This window comes from Lepidochelys kempii, chromosome 7, assembly GCF_965140285.1.
Source record: "Lepidochelys kempii isolate rLepKem1 chromosome 7, rLepKem1.hap1, whole genome shotgun sequence".
NCBI classification, from domain to species: Eukaryota; Metazoa; Chordata; order Testudines; family Cheloniidae; genus Lepidochelys; species Lepidochelys kempii.
This window is the reverse complement of record NC_136386.1, coordinates 67,187,276-67,211,798: the sequence shown is the minus strand read 5'-3', so window position 1 is coordinate 67,211,798 and position 24,523 is coordinate 67,187,276. Positions and strand designations below refer to the sequence as shown.

The following is a 24,523-nucleotide window of genomic DNA, read 5'->3' as shown; positions in this document are numbered from 1 at the left end:
TCACTCTGCAAGGTCTTGGCACAGCCTCAATAGCCAAGGAACCTTTTGCGGACCTGGCGTTTTGACAAAGATTGAGTGGGACAGGCCCACCAATAATGAGTCCTTAGCCCTGGTGAGAAACAGAAATGAAGAGAAAAGGAGTACTTGTGGCACCTTGGAGACTAACCAATTTATTTGAGCATAAGTAGCTCAGGAAAGCTTATCCTCAAATAAATTGGTTAGTCTCTAAGGTGCCACAAGTCCTCCTTTTCTTTTTGCGAATACAGACTAACACGGCTGCTACTCTGAAACCTGAGAAATGAAGAGGGGACTGCAAGCTACCAGGGCACCATGAAAACACCCTCACGGGACTGGAGTCCCAGTTGGTAGGCGAGCCCTTCTCCCGGCAGATCACAAAGGAAACCCACGCAGCGAGAGACAGACCCACAACGCACGGTAAAAGTCTGCACATAAGATGCACGAACGAACACCCACACTTCGGAGCCAAGCCGCGCTGCGTTCCATTCCCTTCCGCCGCCACTCGTCTCGCCTCCGCCCCGCGCAGGGAGGGAAGGAGGCGGCGCCGTCCACTGATTGGCCTATAGCCTCATACATATTCAAATTAGCCAGTCCATTCAGCTTTCCCGGCAGCGCCGGACTTCCATCTCCCCGCCCCGGCGCTCCATATGCAGCCAGATGACCCGCGGACTGGATCGGCTGCTGTTGCATAGTCAATCAGCCCCGCCCCTCCAGGGCTGCCTGGGGGAGTGGGAATAAAGTCAGATAGCGGATCTGGCAGCAAAAGGAAAACGAGGGGGGAAAAAACCCACACAAGAAAGTTTCCTGCTAACTTTGCAGCCGCGGCAGCAGCTATGCCCGTGCGGTGCGGTGCCTCGGGGCTCGGGGGGCTCGGATCGCCTTAGGAAGGGGAGGGAGGGGGAGAGACGAAAGTGTGGGGCTGGCCGGATTAAAGCAAAATAAAGAGCAGCACCCCTCCCCCTAAGCGAGAAGGACCCAGCAGAAGCGCGTGGGGTGGAGAAAACATCCCGGGGAGAGCTGACCGGAGGCAGTGAGCGAGGAGAGGAGGGGAGGGAGGGGGAACACAGAGACCCAGGCAGGCGGCAGAGTTTTGGGGAAAGATGAGCTTGTTGTCAGCCATAGACACCAGTGCTGCTTCTGTCTACCAGCCTGCCCAGCTCCTCAACTGGGTCTATCTGTCGCTGCAAGACACCCACCAGGCCAGCGCCTTTGATGCCTTCAGACCCGAGCCCTCTTCTTCCCAGCACCCCGATCTCAGCTACACCAAGAACAGCCCGGAGCTGGGCTCGTCCCTCAATTCCAGCTATCTGAACAGCTTCTTCCAGCTCCAGAGGAACGAGGTAGGTGCCTTTCCCCCCGTGGCTGCCGAGTGGGCTCGCTAGGCTGGGTGCAATCGTTTCGCACACCGTCTGAGCGGAGCCGGGAGGAGGGACAGTGTCTCTGCTGCCGGAGGAGCCGACCTGCAATCTGTGATCGCTTTGCAAAAGAATCGCAGAAAGTTCACTCTGAAATTTAGCCCCAACCGCCATGATGTTTGAGAAGTTTCTCCCGTTTTTCTAGAGTTGGATTCCTGCTTTCTTAAACAAAAGCTGTCCGGACCAAAGGGAGCCTTTGCGTTTAATCGTTTTTGTAAAGTACAAGGGGAGGACTTTAGCGCTGGAGAAAGAGTTCCCTTCCTCTAAATCGGTGAAAAATAACCAGTTCAGGATATTTAACCAGTGATCCTGGTTTGTCTCTCCAATTTCGGATCTTGCCCTAAAGCCCTCAGTTTTGTTGGAAATGGCTTTTTATTTTTTCCAACCAGTAAAAATGCAGCTTTAGCTGTAACTTTCTGCTGTTGCTGATGTTGCCCAGTCTGCGCAAATGAATTGCGCTCAGCATTTTGTTCAGATGGGAATGCAACCAAAGTTGTAACAAAGTTTATTTCACTTTCAGGTTGGGGGTGGGTGGGGAATTACCGTTTGCTTCTGTGCGGGAGGTATGGCCTGTATTTAAATTTATATATTTTCAACTCCCCTTCCCCCGGAGTGTGCTAGGCACACAACTTCTGTTGACAATTTGGTAAACGATTACACTGATTTATTTGCATTGCTATCCCGGAGCTGAACCAGATAGGGTATAACTACTACTAACAGGAGGGGGTGGGGGAGGAGGGGAAGGACAACAAATACATTATAACATTTTAAGTCAGTGAAATTACTGAAGTTTAAAACATCCCTCTCATGCTTAAAATTAGGACTGGAAATACAGGATACCATTGTTAGATACAGATCTTACTTAAATAAATAGCATGCAGGTGGTGGAACTGAAGCTGAACAGTTTAATCCATAATGATGGGAGACTGAAAACATTGGGATTGTTTACTTTAGAAAAGAGGTGATGAAGGGATGTGATAAAAGTACATAAAATAATGGTCTACAGCAGAATCTTCTGTTCTCCCTGTCTCATACCACAAGAAAAAGGGAACAGTCAATGACATTAAAAACTGATAAAGGAAATCTGTTGTGGGGGGAAGTATTTAAACTGTGGAACTCACTGACCCATGGAATTCCAGAGGCCAAGAACTTAATATTTAAAAAGGGTTTGGAAATTTAAATGGGTATCAAGAATATGGCAACAATTGTAAAAGAGATATAAAACCTCCTGGTTCAGGTTTTAAGACCCTCTCTAACTACTAGTGACCAGGACAAGACCTAGTGTGGTGTCCTTCTTTCACTTTCACCTGATGCTGCCCACTGTAGAAGATAGGATACTGGAATAGATGGATGTTGAGTCCAAGGCAGTATGGCAATTCTTAGGTAATGGAGTTTCAGAACATTCCTGAAGCCTATTTAAACTAAGGAACAGGTTAAAAGGAGCTTCCACTTTAAAGTATAGGACTCATTATTTAATTATTATTTTGGCAGAAGAACCAAAGCTAAGGAATCTTCAGTTAAAATCAGCAGCCAAATTTTTGGCATAATTTTATTAATGGGTTACTAGTGATGCGATTAGGAAGAACCACCAAGGAAACAAGTTTAAAATTCAGTCAGACATCATTTAATAGAATGTTTTGCAGAAGCAAATGTAGCCCCAAATGGACAAGTCTGCTATTTTTTAAAAGGAAGTTATTCAACATTCAGAAGTTCCATGTCCAAATTCTTATTCAGTGTAATTCCTTTAAAAAGGTAAAAAATGCAGAATTCAAAAGCAGTGTTCTTTTAGCAAAGTCAGCAGGCAGTGGGAGTCAAACACAGAACTGCACACCTGTCAGTTCCAAGTTGACTGATATTGTCATTTTGCATTTGAGTTGCACACATTCTGGTTTCGAGACAAAGTTAAGAATCCAGAGTTTCAGTCTTCGTAGTCTTTCTCATTAGGGGGTTGAGAACACTGTGCAGCTCGGCATTTGCTAATATTAGAATCCATTCTGTTCAGAGTGAAGTGTTTTCCCCCTAATGTAAAACTAGCCAAAAGTAGTGTGTGGCTGCAGCTAGGGAAGCTGGGAAATTGTGTCCCAGGAACAGAGCTCTTGGTCGAGATTTTTGGTCTTTGTAAGGTTCCTTCTTTCTGTGCCCACTGTACAATTTGTAACTAGGGCGTCATCCTTCTTTCCATCAGAAACATCACCCTCTGGGAAACATTTCTCTCTAGTTCTTTCTCTACATCCAAAACCTATTCTCACCATCTCTACTGCAAGGCTCAGTCCGTAGGTTTACTAGGCCACTTCCAGATGGCTGCTTCTGTTGTATGTTGCAAACTACAGCTTTATCAACCCCATCCTCACCAAGCACTCATGGTGAGTCTGACTGCTAAATTTACCTGTGCTACGTGTCTGCTAAGGCCCCCACTCAGGTAGGGAGTATGCAGATGCAACTGTGTTTTACTCCTTTCACTCTTGTAACAACTTCATAAAGCACTTCATTCACATCAGCTGAGAATGCGAACACTGTACAAAGTCTGTAGGATTCAATATCCAGGAAACATGGAGTCATGATTCCATGAGGATACTGCATATTTACAGAGGATCAGGCTTGTTTGCAATTTTCACAAATGCATTCTCCTGCTTCTGACAGCAATTGACCAGAGCATGCAATTGATCTGAGGCACTTTTTTAATTTCACATTAGTGTGTCTATTGTACTTGTTAATCAAGAATTTGCTCTTCTACAGCATCTTTCATTTAAGAATCACCAAAGAATTTAGACATGCTGTAGCTCAAAAAAGCTCAAGCTGATACACTTCTCCACTCTGTCCAGAAGTTGGAAGCTTGAATGTTTTTTGGCAGGAAAAACCCCAACAGGATTTCTTCCAATGTCATATTCTTAATTCTTGAAATTCTAATGTCTGTTTTTGTCAACAGTTTCAAATGCCATTAAGTACATACTTAGTAGTTAGACGGTGTGTAATTATTTTTGGGAGCAATGGTGCCGTATATTTCTTTTACGTCAAGTGGGTTTGTGTGATGCCTTTGGAACACAAATAGCTTTCCAAAGTTAAACTGTTAACTGTTTTCAATATAGTGCTTACTTTGGTTGGCGATTTTTCCTCCTAGTTTTGAACTGGCTTGGCTTAGCTTCGGGCTGAGCTGTGACAATGATTGACGCATAGCTTGTACACAATATTTGGAGAGTGACTTAATGAGAGGCCAAAATAGCAACAGACTGAGAAATGATAGGATCATAGGGAATATAATAAGCATGTGTACAGCATGTTGTCGTGCAGCTGAAAAAATTTTCAGAGGAGATCGCTTGGAAAAGTAGACAGTTCATGAAAAGTTGCTATTATACAGGACTTGCAAGTCTGCATGGTAGTGCCTGTGTATGTGACTTGCATGCTGACCAAAGGAACTGGACAGAAAAAAATGCCGGCATCCACAAAGTACTCGTGCACTTAACCAAGATTTTTGTCCTCCAGACTTTTTTCCACTACACTGGATGCCTTCTAGATAAACATGATGAATACAGCTGTTTGGTGCATAAAAGCTCCTTGTACCAACAAAAAGGCAACAATAAAGGTTTAAACAGTACATTGACAATGAATGTTTTGTTCCATCTGTGAGACTCATTTCACAAAACAGACCTGGTTTTAAATAAAATTTTACTGGAGTAGTTATTGCCCAAGATATGAAATGAAGGCATTTTGGAACAGCAACGATGCTATTTAACTCAACTTAACTTTCATTATAACCTGGTTCTTTGGAGGCAAATATTTGAGGTTTGTTGTAGGGTTGCTTACAAGAGATTTAATGTAGTTGAGAGTCAGCCAGGTAACTGTGTCAGTAATTGAGAGACCTAGGCTAATGGTGTGGCCGATTTGTATGTTGTTTTCCATACTCACTTCCAACAGGCTGCCTACCAAATTGGTACAGGATGTGGTCATGTAGAGATAGCCACCATTACATAGGGACATGGGGTTTACGATACCATAACAAATTTGGCTTATCAAGTTCAGTGTCCTAACTCCAGCAGAGGCCAATCCTATACTTGAGAGGAAGCACCATGTCTTCATGATACACAACCATTTATGCAGTGCTGTACATGGCACTGGAGAGAGGGGAAATCCTTCCTCTGCAACAGCCCTGCTACATCTGGTCTATTTACCATTATTTTAACATGCATAACTGCAAGTATTTACTGATTATAAAAGCATAACTAGAAGATAACTTGGTACCCTGTGACCTCCCAGATCAACTTCTTACAGACAAGGAAGAACTAATTGGTAATGAGAAAACATGAGCTACATGAATTCACCATTGTAAGGAATGGATTCACCAGTTTAGAAAGGCAATGTATTTGGCAGGTGGCAGGGGAATTAAGAAATCTAATGGATGTCCGGTGGGAAGTAGTACTAACACTTATTGTAATGGAAGAATGCTAGGTGGCTGAAGACCACTAGCCCATCCTCACATTAGTGAGGTTCCAAAGAGAAAAGGGTTAATGTTAATTAAATTAACAGGTAATATTAAACTGGGAAATGTGAATGCCAGTGAGGACAGAGACAATACAAAGATACTTGAAGCCCTATTTGCTTAAAATCTCTCTATTTTTTTTTCTACCTAAATATCAATTTTACTTGCCTCAAATCAGCCTGTATGTGCCTAAACAGAGATTCGTGTGCCTAAGTGTGGCTAACAATATGAGCAGAAAGTAACAAAATGAAATTAACTATAGTAAAAGGTAAGTACATATACACCGGGAAAAGATACTCCCATGCACTGATATTCAGTGGGAGGAAGAAATATAGGTGTGATGGGGACAGTAGATCAGATGCAAACTGAAAATGTTACATGGCAACAACAACAAAAAAAGGCCTTTGTAATTTTGACTAAATACAGACAAGCTTTAATTACCTCAGGGAGTAGGAAATAGTCCTGTATATCTGTAGCTCAACTTGATTGTAAAATCTTTGGGGCCTTTGATTACATGTTTGTACAATGGGGCTTGGGCCTCTAGGCATTACTATTATACAGATAATAAACTGTGTGTATGGTAACACCCATTGTTTCATGTTCTCTGTGTATATAAATCTCCCCACTGTATTTTCCACTGCATGCATCCAATAAAGTGAGCTGTAGCTCACGAAAGCTTATGCTCAAATAAATTTGTTAGTCTCTAAGGTGCCACAAGTCCTCCTTTCCTTTTTGCGGATACAGACTAACACAGCTGCAACTCTGAAACCAGATAATAAACTGTAGCAGAAGTGTTGCATTTGCTGTAGTTAGGTGGCTCTGAGCACCTCATTCATTACCAGAGAGAGAGCCAAAGTGGAATGAGTGCAGATGATCAGAATGACTAATTATACTTTTAGCAAAGCAATGATTAAAAGTATGGAGGAATATTACTGTATATTAATATGTGAAAGATGTAAATAGTAAGTATTGAGAGGAATTACTTATGGTGGTGCACATAAGAAAGTGGGATGAAATCAAAAAAGGGAAAATCAAGGCAAAATATCAAGAATGGCTTCCCCAAAGTAAAGTCTAAAAGCTGGTGAATTTTCCCTTTGAAGGGAAGTGATGGGAGTCCCATAGGTTCGGACTCTTCAAATTAAACTGAGCACTAGTAAAAACTGTGTAGGGACCTAACTTGTACTTGCAGAGGAATTGATCAGGTGACTTGTTATCCATCTCTCATTTCTAGGAACACCACACACTAACTTCATACTTTGTGAAAAGAGATTTCCTTTTCTTCTAAACTTATCAGTTTTGAGGGAGATGGTAAGAAAAGAGACTGATGAGTTTTCACTACACTCTTTGTATTTTCTGAACGTACAAACTGCCATACATGATCATACCACTGGTCCAGTAAGTTCAGTATCCTGTCACTGACAGCAGATACCTCAGATCAAGATGCTAGAAACCCTTCAATAGGCAGTTCTGGGATAACCTGTCCCTAGGGCAAGTTTCCTCCTGTTCCCCATAGAAGTTAGCTTATGCTCTGCAGCATGGGAGTTTATATCCCTTCCAGATCTCTTGATTATTTAAAATTTTTACTATTCTAAATCTGAATATTCTCATCATCCATACTAATGTATAATCCCTTAAATATTTCAGTCAGATGTTTCCTAAGTCTCCATTTCAAGATAAATAAGTTCAGTTACTAGCAACTTTTATTTAAGATCTGTTGTGGGAAAGGTGAATTGATAGCCACAGCCATGAAATTTAAAAAGGTTGTTTTCAGTACCGTAAAGGTGTGTTTTAAGATGACAAAAAATAAGTATTTTTATTCATGCCAAATGCTTGTCATCCTTGAAGCAAATGCAAGAATTACCATTAGAGCAATGTCTTCAAGGCCCTAACCATAAAGTACCAAATGGACTTCAGTAGGGCTACTCATGCAAGTAATGATTACTTACATAAATGAAGACAGCAGGACTATGCCTTGTGTTGGGCCACGGCAATAAGCCTCCTTGACGGCTCTTCTCTGGAGAGCTTTTCAATTTCAGCTATGCCCATAACCTGTCTGTCGAGCCAGAGTAGTTTACCTCTTCTCTGTAGAAAAATAAATTTAAACAGCTGTAAAAAAAACAAAACACAAAACATATTTTCACCCATTTCCTCTTTAATCAAAGATTTGCTGGAATTTCCAGGTCAGTGGAAAAATAATTGTGGATATATTATGTTTATAACCCCAAAGATTTGTAATACATTAAAAAGGCATTTAATGCTTGAAACACAGTCTATAGACCAACACAGTGTTAAACATATGAACAGGCCTATGGGCCCAAAATTATAACAAAACATGCTGTAATGATGATGGTCTGTTTCTTATGCTTGATTAATTTCCTCATTGTCATTTTTCTCACTATTGTTCATGTAATTACTGGCACTTGTGAACTGCACACTTGACATGATAGGCAAAAGCTCAACAATCCTCTGATTCCTTTCAGAATAATAGGAGATGACTAACCATCACTTTTTTTGTAAATTACAAGTAGCTTATGACCATTTAAAGTAACAGTGAACTTTAATTCTAGCCAATTAAAAACAAGTTAAAAATAGTTTCATGTACACCCCTCCAGCTACTATTGCCTGCTATTTTCTATTTCCCCACACAAACAGGGGAACCTGACAACGCAGGTGAAAGAGTGAACCTGACTAGACACACAAAATATTGTCAAATAGACAAAGCAATCAAACTGAAACAAAATAACTTTTTGACCCTAACTTTTCAGTTCTATCATTTTTATCTCTTACTTGAAACAATAGGCAAAAAATACCAGAGGGAAGCGAGAATGTTTTATGCTGACTGTGTCCCTTTAAATCTTTCCTTTCAGTAACCCTAGAAATACTGAATTCAACCCCCCCCCAAAAAAAACCAACAAAAAACTCTTGAGATTTCAAGATACCAATCCCAATAATGTATTTGGGGCCCTGGTATTAAGTTTATTTTTACATTTTCTTCATTAATTAATGCTTGTCATTTTCCACCTGAAATCCTCCCTTTTATTCACAGGCATTATGGGGAAGCAGCCAGGAGCAGTGCAAGCTTCCTCCCTGTTGCCCAGCCAGCATGCCCCAATACTCTTTAGGAGAAATTACCCCTAAGGGTGAGGAGATCAGATTTCACAGTCTGTTCAGTGCTTAGTATCTCCATTGAGATTTTGAACGAAACTGCCAATTAGTGCCAAATGAAGTTGTAACTTCTGTGGTGTAATGTAAACCTGAACAGGACTACAGGGGGTTGGACTAGATGATCTCCTGAGGTCCCTTCCAACCCTGATATTCTATGATTCTACTTATGCCACTGCATGAGGTTTTGGATGGAAAAGGATTTTGGTCATTACCAACTCAGAGCAGATTTAAAACAATAGTCTCGATATAGAAGGCTCCATAGCCCATTAACAATTGCTTTATTTCGAACGCCTGTGTTGCTACGTATTTTTTGTTGTTGTGTAGTCTCCTATGAGATGCACCATCCAGCTGTGTTAGAGGGAGGCAGTCAACTTCACTTACCAAAAAAAGAGAGACTGAATGAGTACGTCCTGATTTTTTAAAAAAAATCCTCTAAGAGATTGATAAGGGGGTTTCTGTTCCTCTGTTGATTTTCAGAAGGGTCTTTAGGATGGTGGGGCAAAAGCCATAGCACCAAACCTGCTCTCCATCATACCTCACCCATCTCTTCATATGTCTGCTGCTGTCAGTTCAGTTTCAGTTTTGCTACTGCTGTCCTGGTAAACACCATCTTACAGAGTCTGGGAAAGAGCATGCATGCAAGTACCCTAAGGAATAGTGCATCAGATTGAGGCCATCATGCTACTGCATGAAACAAGAAGCACAAGTGACCAAATTACACATTATGACACATGCCAACTCTTTCTTATTCTTAAAGCAGAGCCAGGATTAACCAGCAGAGCAGTTTGGCTACTAACGGGAAATCCTGCTTGTTTTACTTAGTGGAGTTATCCCATTGAATACAATTGGATTCCTCACCTGAGTAAGGACAGCAGGACTCAGCCCTAAATTGGTCCCACTGATTTTGAAGTAGCTTCAGCTGCAAAAGCCTTTCCTCTGTTGCTCCTTTACCCTCCCAGTTTCTGAAATTAACGCTGCTGAGTTAAGCAGTGCATATGCTTTTGCTTCATTATCTAAGCAGTTAAAGTTTATGTACACTTGAGCATTTACATCATGGCAACAAAGGAGACCTCCACACACTGTTCCATAGCCACTTAATATCATATCAAAGGCTGAACCACATTTGGAAAACTGGCAAGGGCATGAGAGAGCAGAATTAATTAATTAATTGCAAAACCTAATTCAGCTCCCAGGAGAATTACATGGAACCAATAATTTATAGTTAAGTTCTTATTAATTAGTTTTTGAAAAGTCAGCAGCAGAGAAGAGCCCAGTTACATGTATTTTCATTCTGACAGCCAGTGATCTTTCCACCAATCTCATATAAACAATTTGGAATTTTGCATTCCCAGAAACCCCTAATTGATGGCAGACTTAGCACTCATTTTCTGTCCCAACCCAGACTCCCCAGGATAAACCACATAAGACTTTTTAGTTAGGTTTTTCACACAGAATATGTAAACCTGCAGTATTTATCTTACCTTGCATTCCAAAGGACCTGAACAAGCTGTTACTGTAGCTAAGTACCATGGAGTGATCTTTCATTCATTCTTCCTACAGAGATCCTCGTGGGGCGGAACAGTCCACAGGAAAACCACTCAGCTGTTTAGAACAGCAAGCAAAAAACAAGTTTGCTGATGAAATAGCACAGGTAATGTGGGTAGGGAGGTAGGAATTTGACCAGGACACTTGTTAACATGCCTGTTCTTGTGAAAAGTGACATGGATCTTAAATCCTCAAAACCAGATATAAAACCAAGTTCTCTTCCAAGATATGAAAACTTTCCCCCTGTTATTGTAAATTTTTTTTTGTGGGGTGGGGAGGTGAATGAAGGGAGGGGTAAGCATGGCTAATATTCAACAACTATCAGTAGTTGTACTGGTCCTCTGGAAGGAAAATGGACTTTAAAAAAATCACCATGTTGTCTCTGCTTACTAGGCCAGGAATAGTGCTAAAAAAAAAGAAAATGTTTTCTGGTTCAAAGTTTCTGGGCAGTGAAGCCAAGAGGACACTTGATTTAACATAAGTACAATGATATTGGATGTTTCCTTAAAACTGCTGCATCGTTCCAGAAGATATAAGAGTTAGTATTTGTACTTCCCTCTTTATGTGAAATCTGAGATGCAATTTGATGCCCATTTTGCCACACTCAGGCAGTTCCATTTAAGAGGACCTACAATGAAATGCTTACATTAGGCAGAGAATGTTAGGCTTTGCTCCTTTGACACTATATGAAGGAAACTTCATTCAGCCATTGTAGCTCCTCTTGAACCTGAAAGTATTCTGTAAGTTTTGCAAAACTATTGAGATTCAAAAAATCTAGAAAGACAGAATTTCACTAAAATCTGATATGACTTAAACAGATAATGTTTCATGAGTGGCATAAGTTAGATAATGCTTTGACATGTGAGGTCAGTCTAATCTTTCATGTGACACAAAATATTGGTATCTAGTTACAGAGGAAACTAACATAGATTCACCTGGGGAACATAAGATGAGATACAGAACTAAGAGTTTGTGCATTTTTATTTTTAATCCCCTAACCTATCAGGTCTGGAAGCAGATGTTTTATACACTTGGGAAGCCAAGATTATCAGCTTTCCAAGGATATGACAGTTGTTTCTAGCCTTGGTGGCTTGTGAGATATCACACTTTAAAACGGTCACCGATCTATCATGGACTTTTCGGCATTGGTTAAGTCTGAATATGTATTAACAAGTCCCAGATTTAGAACCAGAGAAATCTGAAATCCCTGCATATTGTAGATGTCTCATTCTGCAGCACTTCAGGTCCCACTGAACTGCTGAAACTTACTGCATGCTCTTTACAACTAAGGAATTACGTTCTGCATTTCTTGAGACTGATCGTGAGTGAGGTAAAAGCTTTCTGCATGGCTCACAAAAGCGCTGCAGTCTCTTTGAGTCCTGCAGCCTATTCTGAGGGCTGCTTCAGCCTTATAGCAACTGCATAATGCTGCTTTAGTCATTGCATGACCACCTGCATCCATTACCTTCAAGGGGCAAGAATCTGTGGCTCTGCCCCATCTGACAACCACATAACAGAGCAACATTTTAAGAGGATGTGGAGGCTGGTTCCATCTCAGCTACTTGCCAGCCAGCCAGCAAAGAGGTACATGGTTCAGAGAAGGCTTTACCCCAAGCTAACAGCTCTCACCTCCCAAACTTACCAGAGGGTGGGTGGGTGTGTTTGCGGGGGGAGTCCACATTTCTTCAGGTTAGATCAACTGCTAGACAACCAGGTTACATGTCTCAGAGCTATGGACCCCTTGGGCTAGATAGATCCAAAGCAGCAAAAGTTACTCTGTAGTTATCAAAAAGTTATTTTATTGATTGCATCTTAAATTGTGGGAAGCCAAACAAGTAAATGAAAGCTTAAACAAAAAACAGAACATGATTAAGATGTAAATGTGTACTTTCATCCATCCTTCCTCCCCCGCCACCCCTGTTAATTAGTTTCCATTTAACAGGGCAGACTTCGTACCTCCAACCGATATCATGGAAAATAAGCCTAGATTAAAAAAATCTTTAAAACTGACTTGAAAAGGAGACTGTTTCTTTATTAACGTGTAAATTAAGTGTTTGAGAGAGATCATATGGTAAAGGGCTAGCTAACTTGGACTATAATCTGAGCAGCACTGCAGCCAATTAGAAGAGTTGTTGTAGACACATAAAAAACTATGCAAAACCTGGAGTTACCAACTTACAATTCCAGCCTACAGCTTCGTAAACAGTTCTCTTTCTATTTGTGTTAATACAACATTTATCTTACTCAAGAACTGGCGTTAAACCCCAAACATATTGTGAAGCTCAATCTGGCTGGACGATTTATTGTTTTCTACTGCTGACAGTAACCTGAGGTTTGTCTCTTAAACTTTGGCAGCCATTGTACAGGTTGCCGTGCCAAGAAGGCATTATTAAATCAAAAGTATATAAATAAAAGTGTCTCAGATTTATGGGTTAAATTGAACTATAGCAAAATGTTTAACCATCAGATAACTGCACAGGAGGTAAATGCCTTCTTTAGTGTGTTTTAAATAGGAATTATTTTTCATGCATTTGGAGTGTCAGAAGACCCACCAAATAAAAGGAAACCTGACCCTTGGTTTTTTTCACTCTATAGGTCAAACGGAGACAAAATCTCCTGTAGGAAGGAGAGACTGAATAGAATGTGACCATAGGTATTAAAGTGCAAAAATTAGAATATGTCCATCCGCTCCCCATATTGCTTTTTAACCTCACATCTTTGAACAACCTGCCTTGACGCCCATAAAACTCTGTGCTTATTTTTAACAGAGTAAGGAGGCACTTTTGAATCGAGCTATTGGCCAGAGATCTAATATGTTGCAATCCCTCTCCCCGCCTCAGAAGGTAAGGAAGATTAGTGGTCTGTAACTTGGGGAGATTCAGCTGCATGCAGTCCAGAGACAGAGGGAATGAAAGCTCCTGTGGGGATGTGTAGCAGTAATTTGCAGTGTGAATGGTCTCCCTTGTCCCTAATATAGTGCTCATGTGTTAGGATATCTCTTTAGTATAAGTGGGCAGTTGTTTAGCATTCAGAAGATGAAAAGGCTCCCTGCAGAGCTTGGTACAAGAATTAGAAAGCTCCTTCAAGACTGTATGTCTGACCAGTGGAAATCTTTATAGTTGCCTTCTCATCCCTTACTCCCACCCTGAGGGCTCTTCCCGGGGTCACTGCTACACTATCATGGTGATTTGGGGCTCAGTGCTGCTCCCACTGACAGCAAAGGGAGCAGGTAGCAAGGGGCAGGGGCAAGGGAAGCTACTTGGACTTGGGAGTCATTTTGAGTACAACAAAATTTGTCAGAAGAGCCCCGTGTAGTTTTGTGGACTACTAGGCTTCGCATTTCAGTAGGCAGTCTGGGGCTTCTCCCCCGACCTCCCCAGCTGTTCTCTAGCCATTGGCACAGTCTTAGGGAAGTTGGGTGATGAAATCTGATGGAGCTCTTTGCATGCCTGTTTCACAGGAAGCATAGAAGTGACCAGTCTCGGGTAGAATTTTTAGCTAATCCTCGCCAAACCAAGAATATCACCCCTTCTAATTTACAGATGAGGAAACTGAGGCACAGAAGGATTGGGTGGCTTCCCTAAGGTTGCACAGTGCACTAAGCTATTCTACCCCTCTAGCTCCAGATCTGTGTCTGAAAGCACCATCCCTCTGGAGAATTCTTGCAATTCCTCTCCTCAAGAAAGGCATATCTAATTATACAGTGGTCTAGAATTCCTTTCCCCTCACGCTGAGAAGCTAAGGGAAGGAACAGCTGTCATAGTTTGGGGTCAGACACTGGTGCACCAGGTTTGATAAAATAAGCATCTGCCAGAATCTGACGGTAGGCAAGGCATCTTCCTTTCACCCAGTTAAATTCACATCCTTATTCGCTTCTGCATTTCAGAATTCTGGAAGAGAGAAACTATGGGAAAGGCTATTGTCACGAGAGGCATAGCTCACTAAAGAGGTCCAGATCCAGATATTGAGGTGCTTCTCTGAATCCAAACCTGGCAGCTTTCTGATAGACACCCTTTGGGATCTACAATTTTTATGCAAAACTGTTTGCCTGAAAAGGGCCTAACATATCATTTAACAAGGATTTTTAATACCAGCACACCAGCATTACAGCAAAGACAGGAGTTTACACTTCACTCTCCCTCTCCCCCATCAAGGCAGCTGGAGCAAGCTGCAAAGAGTAGTCATCCTTCCCTGTGCCAAGGTGAAGGCTTATTTGGGGTGTAGAATTGTTCATTCAACAACAGTTCCCCTCCCCAATCTGCCTCCTGTATTCATACTGACTATTTAAACTAAGTATTAGCTTCAAAAGTTTCTAGAGGTAACAGACCACCAGTGCATACTTCTTTAAAGGGACACCAACTCTTCATTTTAGTGCTGTGTACATCTTGGTTTTGCATGTAGAGCTTGTCAGGGATCAGGAAATGGAAATCATACCTGGTGATCAGAGCAGAGCTTGGGGGGGCAGATGCCAGAGCCAAGGATCAGAACTAAAGTCAGGAATCAGAGGTGAGGGTCTGATGAGCTGGAGTCAGAGCCTGAGGTCAGAGCTGGAGTCAGAGCCAGGTTACCTGGAGTGAGTGAAAACAAGAGTAGGGCTGGGAACAAACAAGCATAGACACTATCAGAGCCTTAGAGGAATGTTTTGAGTAGCCAGTGCCTTGCTCCTGCTGCTGGTTTTAAGAGCAGGTCTGCTGATTCCCTCAGCTAATCAGGCAGCTTGGCCAACCAGGTGTCTCAATTGGGGTCCAGCTGTTCTCATTGGGGTGCCTGGGCATTAAGCTAGCAAGTAAGCAGGCTAGCTGTGGTCTGTTATTCCTGAGAGAGCTTGATTTCTGTCTCATTCTCATACTTATCAAACCGATCATGTAAGGTGTAGGAGCTAGTTTAACAGGACAAATATAACCCCACGGAAGTCAATAGGGTCAGACTAGGAATGAAGTTGTCTTTGTCTTATTTTGTTATCTTTGTTTCTGTTGCTTAGATGCACAAACAACAATCACATGTAAGTTTAATCATGTTAAGTTATAAAGAGTGGGTTTTTTTGTGACCATTGATTCTGGGACAGGAAATCCCTCAATGGTTAATTGACCAGCACAGAATAAAGGAATATTATTTTTCATTCCAGACAGAATTCCAGCTGAAATCATGTTCATTAAATTACAGCCACAGAAAAATATACTTGAGGGATTGATATAGCCAGAGCCAGCAGCCAAAGAGAAACGGTGCAACTCCTTTAAAATGTCTCCCCGGCTCTCTTCTCACCACTCTCCCAGTACCATCGGATTGGACAGCCTCTTAATATGTCATTACTCAGCTATTAGTAAGTAGGTATGGGGTAGTAAGCAGCTCTCCTTCCACAGCATAAAGAGTAGTTTCTTTGGCTATACAGCCCAGGGTACCTGGGTAAATTCTATATGGCATTAGCCATAGAGGTGAATTTCTTCTGGATCAAAGCCTTAAAGGTCAGTTAATCTAAAATGAGAGTATAAAATCTAGCAGATAGGGTATCAGACTAGGATTTATGAGAGCTGGATTCTGTCCCTGCCATTGTCTGGCTTTGTGACCACAGACAAGTCACTTTACCTCTCTCAATTGCTCCCATGTGTAAAAGGAGCTAATGATATTTACCTTCTTTTCTTTGTAAAGGGATTTGAGACCTACAGGTGAAGAGCCACATAAGAGATGGATATTTTTATGGATCAGTATTAGTGAATTACCTCAATCACATCTTGAAATCTTCCAGGAGTGGCCCAGTGATTTAGGTGTAATTCTTCACGAATCTGGTCACTCACTTGAAGCCTATTCACTGTGTCCATCTGCCCGCTTTGTTAATATGTATAGTGTTCTGTGTTTTTACCAAGTAATGGAGTAACATTCGGTGAGTAATTAGAAAGGCTGCTGTCTTGAAGCCCATACTGGAGAGCCAGATCATGCAATAAATCAGGCCACACAGTGCTCATCGCATGATGGAGGCCTGAATCTTCATTCAGGTGCAAACATTCCTCCTGAAGTCAATGGGAGTTGTGTACGCTTATCTGGGGGCAGAATCTGGCTAAACCAAACTAAGTGCTTTCAGCTCACGTATTTCCAAATGTTTATTGCTACTTCTGAATTAGAGATCTTCTAAAAAAAGCTCTATCCTGACACTTTCTTGGCCTTGATAGCTAACATATCCTGTTTTATTATTCGAGCCTGTTTGAACTGCTGTAGTTAAAGTGATGTCACAATTTCCATTAAAACCCCTATGTTCAGGGGTTTATTACTCAGCTATAAAAATTTACTCTCCGCTGAAAATTGGCATAGGAAAATGGAATCATCTCAGCTCTTTAGAAATAGCAGGAGCACAAAGTCACAGGTTTGAGGTGCTGTTCCCCACATACCAGTATTTCCAAAATAGCTCTTTTATTGTTGTTAAAAACAAGTTCTTTTGGCTGTTAGTCCTTGTTGTGAGCAGGTGTTTTTAGGTGAAGGTGAGGACAGTTATAACTGGTGAGTTAGTTCATTCCCAAGAGGCCACTTGCACGCACAATCCTTCCCATCAACAAGAAAATTCAAGCCAATTTATTATGACTTGAGCATCTTTTGGCATTTCATTGCAAGACCCGTTAGTATAATCATTCTAACTTCTGTGACATGTTATTTGTCAGTTTGTGGTATTTATCATTTCCAGTGTATAAGAAGAGGACAAGTGACAGGGAGAACCTTAAAGCTCTTTATTCAGCCAACCACAAGCATCAAATAATCCAAATGATTTAAAGTCATTGGGACGACTTGCTGCTTGAAATTAAGCATGTGGTTTAGTATCTTGCTGAATCAGGACAAGGATAACATCAGACAAGTGTTCTTTGCTGATTGCTTTTCAATTATAGTTTATTTTTGTTATAGGTGGCATGTTGGACTATATTTTGTAGGAAAGTTAGTCATGATACCTCACTACGGCAATTAAGTCAAGACTGCAAAGAGATTGCCAGTATAGGTTTTAAAATGGGTCGTTTAGTTAGGTGCTACTGTAGTTCCTTGTCAGCCTGCACAGCATAAATCAATGGTTTTTAATTTTCACCCCTAAGATTTCAAACTGGCCCAGTGCATTTGTAGTCAAATATACCAAGATATGGGTACTATAATCCCATCCTTCAGGGCATAAGGTGAGCAATGCAGGAGTCAAGAGGTATTTCACTCTACCCCCATCTATTTACAGCAAGGCACATATATCTTAGTGTACTCTGATGGATGAGGGGGATCACGGGATTCTCTGACACAAGGTTTGTCCCACTGCTGGAGGCAGGATGCTGACCTGATGGGTCACTAGCCCAATGGAATAGGGAAAATCCTATCTTCCCGAGTGTTTTTTTTTTTTTTATTTTGAGGAAGCCACCCAAGCATGAGGGAACTGCCTCTCTCCATGCTACTGAGAAGATGTTTGTGCTTCTCTCCAATGTCAGCTGAGGAATCAGCAGTAGCGGTTTTCAATAAAGGTAATGGTAAAGCCTGGGGACAGAGCTTTTAACCTTGAAGCAGCGCTTCCACAGTGCAGTGTCCAGTTTCACTTCTGTCTCTTTCTGTATCATCAGATCATTGCCCTGTGGAAACTGTATTCTCACAGTGTTGCACTATACCTTGCCAAGAGTCCCCTTTTCCTCAGCACTGTCTCATTTTCACTGAAAGATCCTGCTCTCAGACCCTCTCTGCTACCTTGGCTATAAGACAGCAGCTCCGATGATCTGGCAGCAGTGCCAGTTCCAAAGGGAGTTTTCTCATGCTCAGTGACCTAACAACATAAATGGAATTGTAGGCAAAGTTATTTGGTCATCTAAGTGCAGTTCTTCATGGACAGTAGTTCACAGCACAAAAGCCACCATCCCAACTGGCCCTAATTGGACCCTTGCTTGCAGTCTCGGAAGATGATTGAATGTACATGGAGACTGAACTGCCATCTTGTTCCTGGAAATCTCTCTCTAGGTCCGATTTAAGAGATATTCATGGAGAAGGGGAGGGGATGTTTGCATGACCACCTGCCTGTGCTGAACCTGTTCGGCAGGAAAAGTACTTTCCCTATCTGTGGAGCCATGAATCCAGAAGCACTCTCAACAGCTACAAAATATGATACTATTGTTAGAAGATTTCATTTAAGAAAAATAAATACTATACCAAAGAGAGAGAGAGAGAGAGAGACACCCTGGCAATGGGTCATTGATTAGAGAGAATACCTTCACTAGCCTTAGATCTATTTGCGGCTCTTCAAACTTATCAGTACTTGAGGGAAACACAGTAGTAGTAGACAAGTCTTCTGTTTAGTTGATATGGTTAAGATGTCTAGATTTAAACTTTTCACAACATCCACAGTTCTATTTCAAGAACTAGTATTGGTGGTTTCTCAGGCAGTTTCGGTGACTCAGCCCTCTAGCCAAGTCACACACACAGTTTGAGGGCTTTCAACAAAACAAAACCTCTTCCAGGATAAACAGTAAAGTCTCGGTCCACAGTCTTTAAACAGTCCTGGTGCTGGTATCGAGCCGTACCCCCCAGGCTTGCTCTCTGGAGGCAATTGCCCTTTCTGGCCCCAGCTCTCCAGTTGAGACACTAAATAGGTTAGGTCCCCTTCCTGGGTTGTATCACAGTTCCATATTCAGTAAATTGCTGACCCTTTTCAGGGTCTTCATTCCTCTTTCTGGGGTTAGGTTCAAAGCTCTCCTCAGGGAGTAATTTATTTCACCTGTGGCTGGTGAGGGGATCCGGGCCCACTCACTACTCTGGGTCCTGACCCAGGGATCCTATGAATAGCAGCAATGGGCCACTGCGTAGCTTTCAACTGCTCAAAATGCTGCTATGATTCCCTGGGCTACTTTCCTGTGGCCTCAGCAACTTCACCAACACTTCACCCTTATTATAGGGCTGAAGTTTTTTACTTTGTTTTTACTGAAGTTTTTTACTTTTTTATTCTATGCTTTCTTTCATATTTCGTGCATCTCCCCCATCAGCTCCACCTATTCTGCCATTCCTGTGTTTTGTACCCTGGTATTACCATGTCTCCTTGATTGTCCTCATTCCACCATGTTTCTGTGATGCCTGTTATATCAATATCCTCATTTAATACGAGGCACTCAGGTTCACTCGTAGTATTTAGGCTTCTAGCATTTGTATAAGCACTTTTGTCACTTTTTAGTTGTCTGCCTTCATGTTATGTAATTGAATGGAACTCTTTTTCGGTTAACTTTCTCTTCAGTTCCTACCTGTACTTTTCTCAACTTCTGTTCTCTGCTCTTTACTAGCATATAGAGAATCCCTGTTAATAGATCCTCCCCAAACAGATGGCTGTGTCTGAACCATGTGTTCCTCTGCACCTGTTCCCCCAGCCCTTTATTGTAAAAACTCCTCTATGACTTCTTTAATTTTACATGCCAGCAATCTGGTTCTAGTGTGGTTGAGGTGGAGCCCATCCTTCCTCTGTAGGCTCCCCCTTCTCCAAAAAGTTTCCCAGTTCCTAATAAACCTAAATCCCTCCTCCCTACACCATCATCTCATCCACACATTGAGATCCTGCAGTTCTGCCAATCTAACTGGTCTTGAGTGTGGAACTGGAAGCATTTCGAAGAATGCTACCATGGAGGTCTTGGACTTTAATGTCTTGCCTAGCAGCCTAAATTTGGCCTCGAGAACCTCTCTCCTACCACAACCACTGGCTCCTCCCCAGCACTGCAGATAAGTCTGACTACAAGTCTCGAGAAATCTGCAATCTTTGCACCCAGCCAGCAATTGACTGTGTGATTGTCCCGGTCATCACAAACCCAGCTATCCATATTTCTAATGATCGAATCCCCCATTACTGTTACCTGTTTCTTCCTAATAACTGGGATTCCCTCCCCCAGACAGGTATCCTCATTGCAAGAGGATACCACAGCATCATCTGGAAGGAGGGTCCCAACTATAGGATCGTTTCCCTTCATTCCAGTTTGATGATGTCCTTCCCCAAGACTTTAATCCTCTTCAGCAGCACAAAAGCAGTCAGACTACGGGTGGGACCGCACTGTGTCCCAGAAAGTCTCACCTTGTACCTCTCTGTCTCCCTTAGCTCCTCCAGTTCATCTACTCTGGTCTTAAGAGCCCATACTTGGTCTCTGAGGGCCAGGAGCTCCTTGCACTGAATGCACACATACGCCACCTGGCCACCAGGCAAGTAATCATACATGATTAGGGTTAGGCTCTCTCTCCCATCTCTGCTGCTGGACTTCTGCCTATATTATTTTTACTCCTTCAGCTTTTTTGTGGGGAGGTGTTGTTTTTTTTGGCAGGGGGTGGTGTGGAAGTTGTTTATTGTCTGAATGTTAGGTGTATCTGATTCCCATGCTCCCGCTCTAAACCCCCTCACAAAAAACTCCCCCGTTTGGTAGCTCCTCTGGTCACTTAGAAGCTGGCTTTTTAAACCCCGGTTCTCCCTGAGTAGCCCTGCCCCTAGTTAATGGATCCTAAAGGATGAGGGATCAAAGCTTCATCAAGAAGCCGTCAGCCTTGCCTAGCGGGCTGCTAGGTGCAGGCACTTCCCCCCAAACAGGCCACACTACATGCTAAAATCAAACAGCGAGCACACAACAAACAAACAAACTCACCTCAAAGATCACGTAGTCATTCCTCCTTCACCTGGAAAACTCTCTCGCAAAACTCCCCGGCTTGCCCCTCTTGTTCACTAACTCCTCTGGTCGTATAGGAGCTGGCTTTTTAAAGTTCAACAGGGAGCTGCTCAGGGGAACTCTGACTCCTGTTGTTTCATCTGCCTGGCTGTTTTGGTCCCCAACCCTGGGAGGCCTTGACAACAGTAGGTTCTTCTCCCATGGCATCTCCCATTGTTACTAGAACTGGTTCAACTCCACGAACAGATGACAGGGCACTACCAGCACTTTAGCAAATGTGTTCTCAGGTCTGTTCTGAGCAGGACTCATCATGGTACAAACACCAGAGCCTTGTCTATGCTAGCATTCCCATCTTTGCTCACTGCCTTTAGATCTGAGCTGGTGCTCTCACCAAAAGGAAGTTTTAGAGCAAAAGTGCAGCATAGCCACTCCGAGCTAAGGGCCTATTTTATTTTTATTATATATAAACATAAATTAAATTGTGGTGTTGTGTCATCTTGTTCTTATTGCTGCCCTGGTCTCCATTTTTAAGTAACTGGAGAAGCAAACTCAGATTTCATGGTTCTCTAGTCTTCCTTTTGGCATGGGAGTCCTGAAAAGAGCATAGGAGGTGGTCTCTGCCAAGGAAGGAGCAACCCAGATAAGATTTTCAAGGGTGTCCAAGTGACTTAGTAGCCCAAACCTCATTTTCAAAAGAGACTTTGGCTCTTAACACCTAAATCACTTAAGCATCCTTGAAAATGTTACCCAACATGCCTATGTAGGCTTGAATAAGGAGGCTGGATAGGACTACAGCCATCCTTCTCACACATGGGGTCACCAAATATACAGAGTTAACCCTGCTTCTTACAGCTGAGCTAATGTACTCAGTTAACGAGCACTTTACAAAATAAATGTGTGTGAGTTCTCTGACCAGTGAAAAAGCCGCATACCCAGACAGAACCAGGACACAAGGGACTTGAAATCTGATTGGATGGTGCATCCACACTCTGAACACAGACAAACTTTTCTACAATAGGGGACTTAAACTGAGATTTCCAAATGCTTCCTTCAGCTTAGATCCCCATGATTCAACTAAAGCAAATCAAAGCTTTGCACAGTCATTGGGGGAAAGAGACAGACAGGCTTTGCCAACTAGCATTTTCATCCTCTCCCAACCAGAAGACACTAATTCCTAACACCAGTTAACCCACATCCCTGATACAGCCTAATAGGGAACTCCTTAATTCACCACAGCTGGCCCAGCCCTCCTACCCTCACAATCCTTGTAATTAGGACATGTGGCTGTGGTCTTTCCTCTGCTTGGGGAGTGAGAGTTAACCCTCTCACTGCCAACATCTGATGGATTCTATAAATCTCGGCACAGCTCAAAGGGAATTTTCCAGTGATAGTGTTTGGTGATTACAAAGTATGGTGGTCAGTATTAGACCACTGACTCACTGTGGGACAAATTGTGTGCTCTCTCAGTGATATTCACTGCTGTAGGAGAGGGTACAATGTGGTGCTAGTGGAATGGCCAAGTAGGCTCCCTCTGCAAGCCCTAGGGTAGCACCTGCATACACCAACATAAAACACAGCCATGAGGCTTCAGTAGCTCATGGATGGGGAATGGAAAGTGGCCACCTTTGGAATCTACAGGCCCAATCCAGTGCCCATGGGAGTCAAATGAAGGACTCCTCTTGTCAAGAATGGGCATTGGATTGGGTCCTATGAGAAGAAAAAGCACCCATGTGCGGATTGTACTGTAGCTTCGTGTCCTCCCCATGAGTTGCAGAGGACTTGCATGTGTCCCAACCCAAGGAAGATCTGTGGATTTCTGCTGGGGGTGGAGGGAGTGGAATTTCTCACTCGCTGTATGTAAAGTCACTGATCTGTAAAATGGGGATAATATAGCTATTTCACAGGGCAGCTGAGGAGCATAATTATTTAATGCACATGAAACACTTGGAGAGTCTTCAGTCAAAATGTGCTATTAAAAACATTTCATATTATTCCAAGTGTGTGTAAGTGAAAGTGGCTACTTGGGAGAGAAGAACTTCTTGAAGTCTCTTAATTAACAACAATCTGGGTTCCATGGCACTTCTCCTTCCTCTTACCAATTTGTTGCCAAGATTTTTTCATTCCTACGGAATTCCATAATCCTAGAAAATAAGTGCTGATGACTATTGTAGCATCTTTAGTCACTTGACAACTGAAGCAGTTAGAACTTTTCAGTCACTTGCTGGGATAATTTTCATTTTCAAAATGTACAGAATCAACCCCGAAGACAGAGGTCCCAATTCTTCGCTCACCAAATTTATGCCATGTGCTACTATACTAATGTAGCTCCTCCTGGGTTACACTGGTGTAAAATGAGGGGAGAATCAGGTCCACCAGGTAAGTACAGATAGCGACCCCCAACGGAGATTAGGACTCTTTGCACAGTGCCCTGTACAAACACACAGTACAGACTGTGCCACCCCAAAAAGCTTCCAATGCAATTGGACAAGACAAAGGATAAGAGGGAAACTGAGGCAGAGAGTGTTGCAATGACTTTCCCAGGGTCGCAGAGCAAGTCACTGGTAAAGTCAGGAACAGAATGCAAGTCTCCTGACTCCCAATCCAGTGCCCTATCTACTAGACCCTTCATCAGTTGTGTAACTGGTCACTTTTGCCTCTGGTGTGGCTAAATGAGATTGCAAAGTGTAGCTTGCACCTAATTTTCACTTGCATATCCAAAGCCACTGTCCTAGGATGTAGCGATACCTTCAAATTATGCAGAGATCCATGTTTGAGTCTTATTCAGCTATCCCTATGTGACTCCTTTATTATTTGAGCATCACATCAGATGGACAGAAATCATGAATATCTGAGGTTTTCAAAGATTAGTGAATTAATTTCACAAACTCACTAAATCTCAGCTTCTAGCATTTATTTATATAAAGGATTTTTAATTCATTTTTTGGCCCTCATTAAAAGTTTCTGATTGACAGCACTGAAAAAAATATGGTCACAGAACAGGTCTGATTCTAGTTGCACATCAGTGTAAATTAGGAGTAACTGCACTGAATCAGTGAGGTTACAATAGTGTGAGAGGAGAACCAGGCCTAATAAGTACAAGTGCAAATTTCTTACATTACCCTGGCAAATGTGTCCTCCCCAAACATTGGGTGGGAACAACTGTCCATGCTGTGGTCCTGTCTGCACAACTGCCATGTTGCAAAACCCAGAGAAAAAGCTATTCTTTATGTTTTAAAGCTCCTATCAGCCAGTTACTATTCTGTTGTGCCCCAGGGCATTAA

General features: G+C 42.3%; 1 protein-coding gene and 1 long non-coding RNA gene across 3 annotated transcripts in view; one reads left to right on the top strand and one right to left on the bottom strand.

Moving 5' to 3' along the window:
- The first annotated feature begins 905 nt into the window (after positions 1-905).
- The window catches only part of ZCCHC24 (zinc finger CCHC-type containing 24), a 154,716-nt gene continuing 131,098 nt past the window's right edge, over positions 906-24,523 (top strand). Inside the window, exon 1 of one of the 2 annotated variants that reach the window (XM_073353236.2) lies at positions 906-1,358. In XM_073353236.2, coding sequence (XP_073209337.1) covers positions 1,119-1,358 — 240 coding nt within the window. In that variant the 5' untranslated portion in view covers positions 906-1,118. The remainder of the gene's footprint in view (positions 1,359-24,523) is intronic. The other variant, XM_073353237.2, reaches the window with a different exon arrangement.
- The window catches only part of LOC140914709 (uncharacterized), a 149,622-nt gene continuing 140,227 nt past the window's right edge, over positions 15,129-24,523 (bottom strand). The window contains exon 3 of the long non-coding RNA XR_012159963.1: positions 15,129-15,185. This is a non-coding gene — a long non-coding RNA (uncharacterized LOC140914709). The remainder of the gene's footprint in view (positions 15,186-24,523) is intronic.